The 14,799-nt window shown below is 45.1% G+C and overlaps 1 protein-coding gene across 3 annotated transcripts in view; it reads right to left on the bottom strand.

Annotated features, from left to right (window-relative positions):
• Positions 1-12,836, bottom strand: part of RRAS2 (RAS related 2) — an 89,201-nt gene extending 76,365 nt beyond the window's left edge. The window contains exon 1 of one of the 3 annotated variants that reach the window (XM_077866401.1): positions 12,818-12,836. In XM_077866401.1, coding sequence (XP_077722527.1) covers positions 12,818-12,820 — 3 coding nt within the window. In that variant the 5' untranslated portion in view covers positions 12,821-12,836. Of the gene's footprint in view, positions 1-5,494; positions 5,636-6,446; positions 6,606-12,817 lie in introns of those variants that run through there. The other 2 variants (XM_077866397.1, XM_077866398.1) reach the window with 2 other exon arrangements.
• Positions 12,837-14,799: the final 1,963 nt, after the last annotated feature.

Here is a 14,799-nt window from a genome sequence, read left to right as displayed (position 1 = left end):
AAGGTACATAATGCTCCACTGGGTAGATGTATCATATTTTATTCAATCCCTCTCCTCTTCTGTAAATTGTTTCTAATTTTTTTAATTACAAACATTGCTATGGCCTTGTTCCTGTGATTTTCATACTGTTGGAAGTATACTTGCAGGATAAATTCCTAGATTTGGGATTACGGAGTCAAAAGATAAACACACCACTCAAATCTACATCATTTTATGTCTCCTGATATAGTACACTAAGAACAACTCATTATTTCTGTTATTCCTGCCCCCAAAATGCATAACCTGAATTTAACCATAAGGAAACAAACTCAAATTGAGGGAAATCTACAAATAACTTACACTCTTCAAAAAATGTCAATGTCCTACTAAAACATAAAGACTAAAGAACTACTCCAAAATAAAGAAGACATGGAAATGGAATGAGGGCATATAACCTGAGATTTTTCTCTTCCTATAAAGCACATTATTGGGACACCAGCAAAATCTGAAAAAAAGCTCTGTATATATTAGTAATACATCAATGTTAATTTCTGTCTCTGGTTATAGACTATGTTTATGTAAGAAAATGCTCTTGTGTTTAGGAAATATACACAGAGGGACTTAAAAATAAGGGGTCATTGTCTTCAACTTACACTCAAATGATTTAAAAAAAACAGCATAGATAAGGGAAGGGATAAAACAAACATGGTAAAATGTTAGCATTTGGAAAATGTGAGTAAAGTTTTTTTAAAAAGCACATTGGATGTTACTTTGACATTTATAGCTATACTTGCAGTACTGAACATGTACTTACTTGTATACAATGCTCTTATTCCTAGAAAAAACATCAACATATGAGGTGACAAGTTGGTGGGCAATATTAAATATATCCAAACAAAAAATTCTGTGACTCTAATAGTTTTAATTAAACTACGATTTAATAATGCTATGTAACCAATAAACAATCACATTGCTTTTATAAATTACTAAAAAGAAAATATAATTTATAAGGCAACAGGAACTTGTTCTGTCTCTAAAAACATAATTTTAGACACCTTATACTTGGGTTTTTTTTTCAGAACCACACAGAAAATAAGTGAGTGTATAAATCTTGGTCTTTTTTATAAAAGCCTGAGTGTCATTCCTTTTTGCAAAGTAGAAATAAATCAAAGGCCTACCAAGGACATTACTTTAAACTAAGTTTCAAACCCAAACACAGACTCAGCAGCTTCACCCAAAGTAATTCAAGATCAAGGCCTTGCAAGAAGATTCACTATTAACTCCACAATGTTTGCCAACAGAGTGAAAATCATTTACTCATTCTTACTTTTCCAGTAAGGCAAGCACAATAGAGCTAATACTCTAAAGACACTTCTATTTTTCCTGGAAGGAACAAAGGAAGGTTGGTTCATGTGGCATCACAAAATCGGTTTCAATTTTACGAGGTCAATTTTACTTTGAAAAAGGAATCTTTAGGGGTGCCTGGGTGGCTCAGTCAGTTTAGCATTCAATTCTTGATTTTGGCTTAGGTCACAATCTCAGGGTCATGAGATCAATCCCTGAGACTGGCTCTGAGCTCAGTGGGGAGTCCACTTGAGATTCTCTCTCTCCCTCTCACTCTGTCCCTGCCCCCTCAAAAAAAGAAAAAGAAAAAAAGGAATCATTAAAAATTTAAAAACAATACTGCTTTTAAAAAGTCTCCTTTCCCACCCCATCCCCCCACCCTTTTAAAGTTGCCAATTTATTTCCTAACCAAATTACCGACTACTTTCACGTCAAAGTTTGGGAGAGACCCACATTTCAGCCTCACAGGTAAATTAAGAATCTCATTCCAGTAGGTGGCTGCCTGTCATCATCACTTTGCCTTTTAATGATATTATAACAAGGGGAAAAACAGGATTCTTGACCTACTCAACAGAAATGTCCCCACTACACTCCTGCAACTTTCCCCATCCCAAAAAGGAGACACACACACATGAGAATGAGGTTTAAGAGACCCTAGGTTAGAATTGCCTTCTGCTTCTCCTCTGAAGAAAGTGGCCATCTTCCTCCTTGCATGCCTACCATTTCTATGCAGGAATTGCTAGCGGACCCATTTCAGGTGTTTACCAAAACAAGGCAATCTCTAATAAGTACCCCCATAGGGAGAGGTGCCTTATTTTTCACTACTAAGAACTCATTTGTAAACTACTCTGAAAATGTAAAACAGTAAGTTTGCACACAAAAGATAAGTCTATAGTTTGAAATTCAGACACGAGTTATTTTAAGTGACTTCTCATGGCAGAGATGGTCTTCAAGACCTTGCAGTAGAGCAGCAATTCCAAGACCTAAACTCCCGCCCTTCACACATGGATCAATTAACTATATCATAAATATGTGGAGTCTTGGAATCTCTTCTAGGATCTCTGCCTCAGGAAAAGGCAATGAAAAAGCATTCAGCAGCAAAAAAACAAAAACAAAAACAAAACTTCTGGGTAAAAAGCAATGTCTGAGTCAGGTCTAGACTAACAGGTTGTAAGACTGACTAAAACAACACGTGAGCAATCAACTACCCCCTACACAGCTCAAAATCTGACAAACTGCTCAGGTAAAAAGTCAGGATGCTAAACAAAGACTAGAAGCTGGGAAATTCCTCCCTCTGATTCTGTAAAACATGTGTATGCTCTCTTTTGAGAGTTAGCAGGTAAAGCATTAACCCAAAACCCCAATAATTACTCCATCATTTTATAAAATCAACTTGCAACTGATAAAACGAAGTTTCCCCAACTCAAAACAGGATCAACATTCATTACCTAAATACCACACCATGTGAAGAGGGGAATCTGAGTTTGGGGGGGGGGGGGACGGGGGGGGGGGGCGGGCACCACGGTGCCCGGAATTAAAAACTTAATAGACCAGATTATATGTCAAAGAAAAATGAAGAAATTACAAATTTTGTTTTGGAAGAACAAGATACAGAAGTAACATAAGAGCAGCAAATAAAACCAGGTAACAATTATTATTAATTATTCTGCAGAAGGCACTGTGCCGAATGGTTTGCATGCATTCCTGTATTTATTCCAAAAACCCTAAAGGTGCTAGCTATTACTATTAGTCTTCCTTTTCATACAGGGAAACTCAAGCTTGGAGAACCCAAGAAACTTGCCTGAAGACACAGAGCTAGTTAACTATGTAAGAAAGAACCTAGAATTTCAAAGGCGCAGATTTGTTCAGCCAAACTCAACATTTTATGGACAAAAAAACTAAAGCTTTGAAAAGATTAAGGGAGATTAAGAGATTCCCCAGCATCACCTGAGTAGGGAGACCTAGAATCCAGATATGCAAAACTCTCTCCATTTTATACAATGTTAAGATCATTTCCTATCTACAGTTTACTCATCATTTAGGTATTCTATTTACCAACAAAACTTAAAACATTCTCAAAAAACTATGAGCAGAAACATTAACTCCACATATCTTACATTTTTATACATTTTATGATCTGCCAAATTCATTTTTAAGGAGGAGAAGGCATGTCAAGTAATTATTGCCTTAATTTCCTATCTTGCAGTTCTTCATATGCATAGGTCACAAGTGTACCTAAGGTCAAAGAAAGGCAAGGCTAAAAGACAAAGTTGTTTTTAAATTTTCCATTCCCCAACTTGTATTTTTTTCTGCTCAAGATCATAGAATAGAAAAATACATACTGAAGACTAAAAAGTGTCATATTTCAGAAGACTTAAAAAGTAAATAAAACCAATTTGTGTCATCCTGATCTACAAAGAGAACTGACTTCCACTTAAGATTATTATCCTCCTGCCTTCTCCTTTCCCTCCAGTTACTACTGCTAGACAATCACAGAATGAATTTTAATTTCCCAAGAGTCAGACAATAAATAGTGGCTCGATTAAGTGTAGATGATAAATAGTCACTTTAGCTCCATAATATAAGATTAATATAACAACAATACTGTCTGTAGACTTATTATGCACTAGGCATTGTTTTACGCCTCGACGCAGGTTAACTCATTTACTTCTCACCACAAGGGTATGTGGTACTTTGTAGTTCCCCAGACTACAGATGAGGAATATTGAGGTACCGAGAGGTGAAGTAATTTGTCCAAGATTATACGTGCAGCAAGTGGCAAAGTTGAGACTCCATCCAGGTGGACTGGCTCCTATCTCTCCAGAAAGGCATCAGAGCCCATATCCCTCCCTTTTACTGGCTCCAACTCCTCTGCCTCTCTCGCTCCCCTCCTTGCCAGCCTTCTTTCTCCAAACTAGCATAGAACTCCCCCATACTCACATAAGATGCATTCTCTCTCCCCACCGCCAAGCCTACGCAGCACTTTATCAATTCTTCCCAAACTGACTTTTCCCCAATTCCGAACTCCCTCTGTATTTAAATGTGTTACAGAATTATACACATAGACCCTTCTACTCATAGCCATCATTAACCGGGTACATACTATGTGACAGTGCTAAGAACATTCCCATACTTTAAAGGATTACAGTGTGTGATCCTATCCATTTTACTGATGATTAAACTGAGGCTTCAAGGAAGCTGAATATGCTGGCAGTGTTCTCACAACCAATAAATGATAGAGCAAGACAGACTCAACCTCACTTTTTCTGTGTATACATATACATGTGTTTCTCATCCATTCACGCTTCCTTTACTTCTTTTATATCGTCTAGTAGGGTACTCTCCATAAAGGAGGTGTTTCTTTAACAAATGAATTCTGGAGAATCATTTTTAAAAACAGCAATTGCTATTATTATCTTAACAGCCTCTAAAACTATTTCGCAAAAAAAAAGCAAAAGGTTCCGATACCTCAATACCTTAACAGATTCAAATACATTCAGACGGTCCCTCTCCACAAAGGACCTACGTTTGTGTAGTTTACCTTTTCAGGTGACAACTCTCCTAACAGCAGAACCCAGGATTCTCCTCTCACTCCTCACCACCACTGCCAGCCCCTCAACTACAGCCTCCTAATAAAGGTTAAGCTATAAATTGTCTTTGCTTTGCCATCAGTTAAAGTCTCTCTCGGCCCTGGGGAAATAGCAACATGACAACATCCCTGATTCCGCAGCCTGCTAAACTTGTATACAATGCTCTTATTCCTAGAAATAAGAATTTTCTTATTTCTCCCCTCTTACTCAGTGTGATTCTTTTTAACCCACTTAATGACCGTACTGTAAGTAAGTGCTCATTACATAAACATCATCTCTTCCTGGACACAAAGGCTACAGCAGTTCTTAAACGCCTTGAAGCAGCATCACAGCGATTACTGCTCATTCAGTCAACACGAAAGGTAACCAGCAGTCGCGTTTCTGTTAACAGTATTTCGCCTCTGAATGTCACTGCAAACCTTGAGCGAAATGAAATAAGCCGCTGAGGACAAATGGATGAGACGGAAACCGGGAATTAATTCTCCACCAGAGCATCTTCACGGTCCTCTTGACATCTTAAGACTATCTTTGTTGCCTGTTATACCGGGTGGTGGGGGGGGGGGGGGGTGTATCCTTCATACCCTTGGTTCTCTTCCAGCATATGCCACACCTTTTAGGTCGACAAAAGCAGAGAGACAACCATCTGGGTTTCTCATTTTCTTAAAACCCCCGAAGAAGACCACTGACACCTCTTCAACAGGAGCAGATCCTAAGAATAAAGAACTCCGCCTCCCTTTCCTTTGCCGCCCCCCACCCCCACCCCCACCCCCACCGCCACCCCCACCCCCGCACCCTGACTCTCGCCTCCAGCAACCGCAGGAGCTGGGCGCGGGGGAGCGGGGAGCTGGAAGCCAGGCGGAGGGCACGCCCCGGGCGCCCGTCACCCAGCGCAGCCCAAACTTCACCTCGGCCGAGCCCGAAGCAGGGAGGCACCGGGAGGCACCGGGAATCCCCGGGAAAGGGGGTCTCCCCGCTATCGGGGAGCGTCCCTAAGTTCCTCGAAGCCCCCAAGTCCCCCGGGCGCGACCCCTAAGAGCTCCCGCCGCAGACACGCGCGCACACAAAGAGGAGCCCACGCACCGCCCCGAGCGGGCAGCCCCGGGCCGCGAGCGCCGACAGGGACCCGGCCGCGGGCCACGCGCAGCCCAGCGGCCGCCGCGACCCTGCAGGCGGCGGGCCCGGGCCGAGGGGCCGCGCACCCCGCCCCACCCCTGCTCCCCGAGCCGCGAGCCCCGAGCCGCGAGCCCCGAGCCCCGCCCGGCAGGAAGCCCGACGCGGCCGCACAGCCTCCCCCGAGCGATAAGGTGGGTCCGCGCTCCGCAGCCGCCAGCCCCGCCCTCCCGGACACATTCCTGGGAAGCCCGGCTCCCGGGGCGCCGAGCAGGGCGCCGCGCCGGCGGCCGCGGGCAGGGGGCAGGGGGCAGGGGAGGGCAGGGGAGGGCAGGGCAGGGCAGGGGAGGGCAGAGCCGGGCCGCCGCCCCCCGCGCCCCCGCGCCCCCGCCCGCCCGGCCACAGGTAGGCCGCGCCAGGCACCTGGATGAACTGGATGGTGAGCGCCGACTTGCCCACGCCGCCTCCGCCGACCACCACGAGCCGGTACTTCTCCTGGCCGGAGCCGTCCCGCCAGCCGGCCGCGGCCATGGGCACCCGCCGAGCCCGCCCGCCCTAGGCCCGGCTCGGGGACGCGTGCGGCCGGGGCTGCGGGCGGGGGCGGGGGCGGCGGCGGCGGCGGCGGCGGGCGGCGGGGCTCCGGGGGCGGGGGCGGGGGCCGCTCCGGGCTGCAGCGCGGCGCCCCGGCTGGCCGGGTCCCGCCCGAGGCGCGGCGAGGCGGGGGGACCGGGGCCGGCGGCGGCGGCGGCCGGGGCGCGCTCGTGCGCACGTCTCCGCAGCGCCTGCCGATCGCTGCCTCCAGCGCCGCGACAAATGGCCGTCTGGGGGCCGGGCCGCCGGGCGGCGCCGCTGCATATGCATGAGGGGCGGGGCGGGCGGCGGGGCGGGGCCGGGAGGGGCGGGGAGGGGCGGGCGGGGCGGGCGGGAGGGGCGCTGACCCCCGGGCGGAGCCCGCCCCCCGCGTCCCCGGTCCCCAGCCGGGGCGAGCCGGGAGCCGGTGTGAGCGCGGCAGTGAGGTTCGGGCGCCGCAGACCCCCGCGCCCGGACCCCTGGGATCCCGGGACTGAGTGTGCGCGCGCGCGTGTGTGTGTGTGTGTGTGAGCGCGCGTGTGTGTCCGCGTGTGTGCATGAGCGCGTGTGCACCCGTGTGTGTGCGTGTGTGTGTGCTCCTGTGTGCGTGCGTGTGTGCATGTGGAGGGTGTGCGTGTGTGCGCGCGTGTGTGAGTGTGCGTGTGCGTGTCCGCGCGCGCGTGTGTGTGCATAGAGGATGCGCGTATGTGTGCGCATGCATGTGTGTGCGCGCGCATGTGTGCGCGTGTGCGGGGCGAGTCGGCGTCCAGTGGGAGTGGGTAGGACACAGTGTGTAACCATAACTGTGTAACGTCAGGGACTGTCAAGGATTATGTGGATGAAAAAATACAGTATCTGAAGGCGTATGTGAAAAACACAACTGTTGGCATCTTAACTCCTCTTCGGTAGGAGAGTCAATACCCTGTTTGAAGACTACAGATGGTGACCGTGATTGTGTGAAAAACAGCGTGTGACAGTGACTGAGGATCAGAGCTGTGTCACAGTGTTGTGTGTGTTGAGGGTGTGTGAGGAACGTGACAGAGACTGAGCCTGGGGAATAAGTCACAGCGATGGACAGTGCATGGACAAGAGTGAATGGGACAGGTGTTTTGTAGGTGTCCAGAGAGTGTGCTAGTGGCTGTATTTGCGTGCGAGAAATATGTGGTCGCCGTCTGGAGGAGTGTAAGAGGGAGGTCGGTTTGTCACTATGTCCCCGCTCCATACAGGGCACTGGGTGTACTCCGCGCTGGAGACGCTTTCCTAAGCAACACGGTGTCCCTGCCCTCAGGGGGCTTAGCGTCCCACGGGGAGACAGCCAGACAACAAACCGATAAGGCATAACGATAAGCGCTGTAACTAGTAAGCGCCATGCAGCATGTGTGCCCGTAACAGAAGCATTCACCCCAGAGTCGGGTGGTCAAGAAAGGCTTCCTAAAAGTTCTGAAGAATAAATAATAGAATAAATCATAATATAATAAAGTCAATAATAGGTGAATAATTATAAGTATTCCAGGGAAAGGAAACTGCATGTGCAAAAGTCAAAGCTGAGAAGATAAGAATTATGTCATGTGATTTTGAGTGTATTGGGGAAGTTTGCACGCCAGTGATTGTGAGTGAAAAGGGATTATGGGGGCACCTGGCTTAAGCCAGTTAAGCCTCCAACTCTTGGTTTCTGCTCAGGCCCTGATCTCAGGGTCCCGGGATGGAGCCCCGCCTTTGGCTGCATGCTCAGCAGGGAGTCTGCTTGCCATTCTCTCTTCCTGTCCCTCTAACCCTCCCTCTAGTTCTCTCTCTCTCAAAGACATAAATCTTTTTTTTTTAAGTGATTTTATGTGTATGGCATTTTAACCAAATGTAGCAGGAATCACAGCTCTATGTAGAGGGTAATAGATAAAGCCATGGGCCCTGCGGCCAGACTGTCTGGATTCAAATCCTAGCTCTTCCACTAATGTTGTGATGTTGAGAACCAAACCTCTGTGCCTCAAGTTTTCTCTAAGGACAGTAGGACTACCTATCAAAAGGAGTTGTGGTTTTTTGGTTTTGTTTTTGATTTTTCAGTAAGAATCAAATGAGTGAATACCTACAAAGCACAGAGAGCAGTGCCTGGCATGCAGTAAGCATTTATGGCAGCTTTGGAACACGACTGCAAGTTCTTGGGCACTACCTAGCGACTCGCTTAGGACCAATAGAATGCAGAGAGGTGCGGTGTAACTTCCACGGCTAGGGCAGAGAGCCGTGCAGCCTCTCACGGCTGGGAGATTCTCACTCTGGGATTCTCACTCTGGGAGAAACAAAGTAAGAAATTTGGCTACCCCAAAGCCCCCATGCTAGTGAGGCCACACGTAAGCATGCAGTGCAGAGGTACAACTGAGCTCCCACCAGACCCCCAGCATCAACTGCCAGCCATGGGACACGGCTTGGATACCCAACTCTGTTGAGCCTTCAGATGATGGCAGTCCCTGCTGGCATCTGACTGCAGCTGCCTGAGAGACCCCAAGCAAGAGCTGCCCAGGCCAGCCCTTCCTGATCCACAAAATCATGAGCAAAATAAAGTAGTAAACTGGCTGTGCTTCTCCCAATCCTTCATTTGGAAATATCTGTAAAGTATAAAGTATACCCATATATACCGCCTTTTTTTTAATATTTTTTTAATTTTTTTTTATTTATTTATGATAGTCATACAGAGAGAGAGAGAGGCAAAGACACAGGCAGAGGGAGAAGCAGGCTCCATGCACCGGGAGCCCGACCTGGGATCCGATCCCCGGTCTCCAGGATCGCGCCCTGGGCCAAAGGCAGGCGCCAAACCGCTGCGCCACCCAGGGATCCCCCATATACCGCCTTTACCCAAATTCCACTATTGTGAGCATTTTACCCCATTTCCTTTATCATTCTCCCCTATTTCTTTCATATATATATATGAAATACATATATATAATACATATATAAGTTTATATTATATATATATGTAACCCAAATATAAAAATGAATTTTTTAAACCATTTAAGGGTAAGTTACAGACATTATGGCCATTTGCCCCTAAGTAGTTCAGTGTTTGTTCCCTAAGAATAGGGGTATTATCTCATATAACCGTAGCACAGTTGCCAACTTTAGTAAATTTAATATTGATAGGAATATTTTCATCTAATCTACATTGATATTCCAATTTTGTCAGTTGATCCAATAATGTTTTTCTCCCCTAGCACAGAATCCAGCCCAGGGTCAAGCATTGCATTTAGCCGCCAAACTCTTTTGATCTTTTTTAGTGTGGAATAAAATGGTTGTGTTAAGTCCCCATTTTTTGAGAGGGGGAGCAAAATATTTGTTACACAGCAATAATATCCAGAAAGGCCTCAGCGACAGGTATTAGCGTCGATGTGAAAAGAAGGGGGAGAAGGAGAAAGAAAGGAAAGAGGAGCCCATCTCAAAGAAGTGTGAGAAAGAGCCAGTTAGTCTTCCCACAAATGTCTCTCAATGTCTGCCTAGCCCTAAAATTTCCCATAAACCTTCAGGACCAAGAAGATGACCAAAATGTCCTCCTTATGCTCCTTGCCTTCTGAAGTACCAGCCCATTTTCAGTAGAATCTATTTCAATCACCTATTGTGAGCTGCTTCTATGCCTGAATCCTGACCAAGATTTTCTTTCCTTCCTATTCTGTACCACTACGATCCCTGTGTGTAGGACAATTCCTGAAACCAAGCAAGCAAACTCATCCTATAGACAACATGGGCCGATTGCCTCCCACCCATCTATTTCTCCTACCTTTCAAATAGTATCTCCGGATTTCCCCTTTAGTTTATGAATGGCACCTACCACCAGCTCCAGGGGTTCACTCTTATTCCCTTAGGATTATCAACCTCCATTGGCCACAGTAATTAGCTGGAGGGTGGGTATATGGTCTAGGTCAGGGCAATCAGGAACAGATTCAATTGTGGGATAAAAACTACAATGAGGGAGTGCCTGAGTGGCTCAGTTAGTTAAGCATCTGCCTTCGGCTCAGGTCATGATCTCAGGGTCCTGGGGTCGAGTACGGCATCAGGGTCCCTGCTCAGAAACGGACCCATGCAAGTTCATGGCAGCATGTTCATTATAGCCAAAGAGTAGAAATAACCAATTGTCCCATCAACTGATGAGTGGGTAAACAAAATGTAGTATATTCATACAACAGAATTTTATTTGGCAATAAAAATGGATGAGGTAACTGATACACACTACAACATGGATGAACCATAAAAACATCATGCTAACTGAAAGAAGCCAGTTACAAAAGGTCACATATTATATAATTCCATTTATATGAAAGGTTCAAAGGAAGAAAATCAATAAAGGCAGAAAGTGGATTAGTGGTTGTCAGGACTGAGGGGAAAATGCTGAGTGACCCATAATGGGTATGGGGTTTCGTCCTGGAGATAAGAAAATATTCTGAGATTAGACAGTGATGATGGTCGCACAATTCTGTAAATAGACTAAAAACCATTGAATTATACACTTTTTAAAGTGGCTGTTATGGTATATGAATTAAATCCTAATAAAACTATGAGGAGAAAAGATTCAATTGCAGGATTTTATCTGAACTGTCAAGGAAACATCTTTTTGCTTCAAGATGTCCCCTGTATCAACTCTCTTCCTTTTTATTATGAATATTATTGGACTCAAAGTCAAGTGTTCAGCAAGAAGCTTATAGGTTCAACTCCACCCAGACTTCTATTCCAAAATGTTTTCTTGCCCTTAGAAAATACCCCAAAAGCCTACACAAAAAGAAACCTCTACAAAAACAAATCACTGATGGAACAGGAGAATATGGGAAAGAAAGAACTAGTTGTCATTCGAGCCAAATAAAGATGAATTTTCACCTTAATGTGATAAATTTGCTCCTCAAGTAGCTGGAATAAAATAGGTATGTAAATCTTTACAAGAAGAATGACCTACAAACTTGGAAGGAATGGTAGAGATCATTCCCCCTTACCTTGCCGAAAGAAATCCTGTGACTAGGGAAAGAATTTCTTTCCCAGCGTCACCCAGCATGTTGTTAACAGGAGTCTTCTGACTCCCCTGCTTAGAGCACTTTACCTCATGCCAAGCTGGGTATTATCTCAAACCCCGCAGAGCCTCACAGCACAGAGATGGTGTAATGCTACCAGTCAAGAGAACTGTTAAATGCATCATTTTGGCCTCAGTTGAGTGACTGTCTGGCTAAAGGGTTGTCAAGAAACTTCAACAGGCAGATTCAAGGCTTGATTTGGCCAACAGATGTGTTCTGGTACATAATTCAATTTTTTAATTGAATTACCAATATTTAATTGAGTTATCAGTATTGTAAAATAGAGTATTTCACAAACAATTCTGGATTTCTAACTCTTCCCAATAAAATTAAATGAAATGGGGGATCCCTGGGTGGCCCATCATTTGGTGCCTGCCTTCAGCCCAGGGCATGATCCTGGAGTCCAGGGATCAAGTCCCACATCAGGCTCCCTTCATGAAGCCTGCTTCTCCCTCTTCCTGTGTCTCTGCCTCTCTCTCTCTCTCTCTCGCTCTGTCTCTCTCTTTGTGTCTCATGAATAAATAAATAAGATCTTTTAAAAAAGTTAAATGAAACATCTAGCAACACCAGGTCAATGTTATCACATGACAACTGGGTACAGGTAAGTACAGGCTACCCTTGAGAAAGGGTATTCCTATTCTTCAGACTCACCAGCAGTCATATTGCACCCCATCCAATTGATGTTACCTGCCTGGCCTCTATGAGCTTCAAGTGTTTGCAAATCCTACTACTATCTGCCAATGCCCTCCAACTAGGTTGCACATCTGAATCACCTGTATTGTCTTAAAATGAAGAACCTGGGCTCACCCACCCCCAACCCATCTTGATAAGTAAGATTGCAGACCAAGATTTGGAAGTCGAATATTGAAATATCCAAAGTAACCATGAGATACCTCCACAACTGAAAATGCTTAGAGGAGAGGAGAGTCATCCATGTCCACTCTATTTCAGAACAAACAATGACCTTCTCATCTGGAATGCTGGTGACTCACCATCTCTAAAAACCACCATTGCCCAAATACCATCCCTGGCCCAACCCAGAGAAAGGATCTAGGGGTGGAGTGGGGAAGGAGGTACTGCTGAAACGAAGATCCCCATGACCTCATCTATAGCTGAGTCAGACACAGCCCAGGCCTGATAACCAAAGAGGGCCAAACCCCGGATCAGAGAGCGTTCAGTTCTTACCATGGTTGATGGAAGAGCACCATCCACTTATTTCCTTAATGGGCCACTGCTTCTAATGTGAATGAATGGCTGGTAGAGAATGAAACAGCCCAGCAGGAGCTGCATGCATCTGAGATGAGACAGATGCACAAATCTATTCCTTGTTTAAAGATCACACTGCTAAGAATAGAAACTGAAACACGCTGAAGCGTGGGCACACGCAGCCCTGAGGAAGGCCACAACAGAGCCGGAGGAGTCTGTAGCTTAGTGGAGGATTGTCTGAGAATCAGAGACTGAGAGCAGAAAAAGCACCCTGAGATCATTCCTATGAAAGCTCTCATCTGAAAGGTAGGGGAAGCAATGGCCCAGGTGGAAAAGAGCAGTCCCCAGCACTGCCTAGAGATAGAGCCGAGCATGACTGGAGCTCAGATTCTGTCTCCCGGCTTAGGGCCTGACTCAGCATAGCGTACTGTCTTGGGAACCCCAGAGCCTAGGAGATGGAGCAGGGTCAAAGTCATGCCCCTCTCAGCCACAGCTGCCAGGAAGAACCCAGCAAGAATGTCTACCACTGCATCTCTTTTACATACTGAAAAATCAAAACCACTTAAATATTCAACAACAGAGACTCAGTTAAATAAATGATGCTACAATATGAATAGAATACTATTTGGGGGCGCCTGGGTGGCTCAGGGATTGAGCATCTGTCTGCCTGTGGCTCAGGGCGTGATCCCAGAGTCCAGGGATCGAGTCCCACATCGGGCTCCCTGCAGGGGGCCTGCTTCTCCCTCTGCCTGTGTCTCTGCCTCTCTCTGTGTGTCTCTCATGAATAAATACAAATCTTTGGGGGAGAAAAAGAATACTATTTGGCATTAAAAATAATTTGTAGCTGTATGGGACAATGAGAAAGAACAGGATACAAATCAGTATATATGAAAATATAAAATATAGACATAACAGCTACCATTTACTGAGCACTTAAAAGGAGCCTGGCTTTGTGCTAATCACTTAAAACCTATTATCCAATGTAATCCACAATTCAACCATCTGAAGTGGGTTCTATTATTATTTGTATTTTATAAAAATATTGAAGCACAGAGATGTCATATAGCTGGTAAATGGCAGCACGCATATTTGAACCTACAAGTAGCCCAAAGCTTTTGTACTTAATCATTATGAATAGATGAAAAGAAAGAAAGGTCAGTAGGATATTCAGTTATCCTAGGTAGTGAGATCACAGGAGAGTTTTATTTCCTAATTTTCGTTTTCCTGCATTTCATTCTTTCTCTCTCTCTCTCTCTCTCTCTCTTCTTTTTGGCAATTCCCATTCTCTCCTACCCCCAGCCCCTGGTAACCTCTAGTCTACTTTCTGTCTCTATGATTTTTCCTATTCTAAACATTTCCTGTAAGTGGAATCATATAACAGTTTGGTGTCTGGTTTATTTTGTTTAGCATAATGTTTCAAGGTTCCTTTATGTTGCAGCATGTAGTCATGATTCCTTCCTTTTATTGGCTAAATAGTATCCCATTGTATAGACATACCACAATTTGTATATCCATTCATCTGTTGAGGAAAATTTGGATAATTTCCATCTTTTGGCTATTGTGAATGATACTGCTATGAACATTCATACACAAATATCTGAGTTCTTGTTTTCAAATCTTTTGGGTAAATGCCTAGGATTAAAATCACTGGATCAAATGGTAATTGTATGTTTAATCTTTTGAGGAACTGCCAAACTGCTTTACACAACAGCTACACCATTTTAATTTCCACCAGCAATGTGGAAGGTTTCTAATTTTTCCACGTCTTCATCAACACTTTTTATTTTCCATTTTTGAATCAGGTCATCCCACTGGGTTGAAGTTGCGATTCATTGTAGTTTTGATTTGCATTTTCCTAATGACTAATGATGTTGAGCATATTTTCATATGCTTATTTGCCATTTGTACATCTTCTTTGGATATATGTCTATTCAAGTCCTTTGCCTATTTTTTAAGTGAGC

This window comes from Canis aureus, chromosome 23, assembly GCF_053574225.1.
Source record: "Canis aureus isolate CA01 chromosome 23, VMU_Caureus_v.1.0, whole genome shotgun sequence".
Taxonomy (NCBI): domain Eukaryota; kingdom Metazoa; phylum Chordata; class Mammalia; order Carnivora; family Canidae; genus Canis; species Canis aureus.
This window is presented reverse-complemented; position numbering and strand designations above follow the sequence as displayed.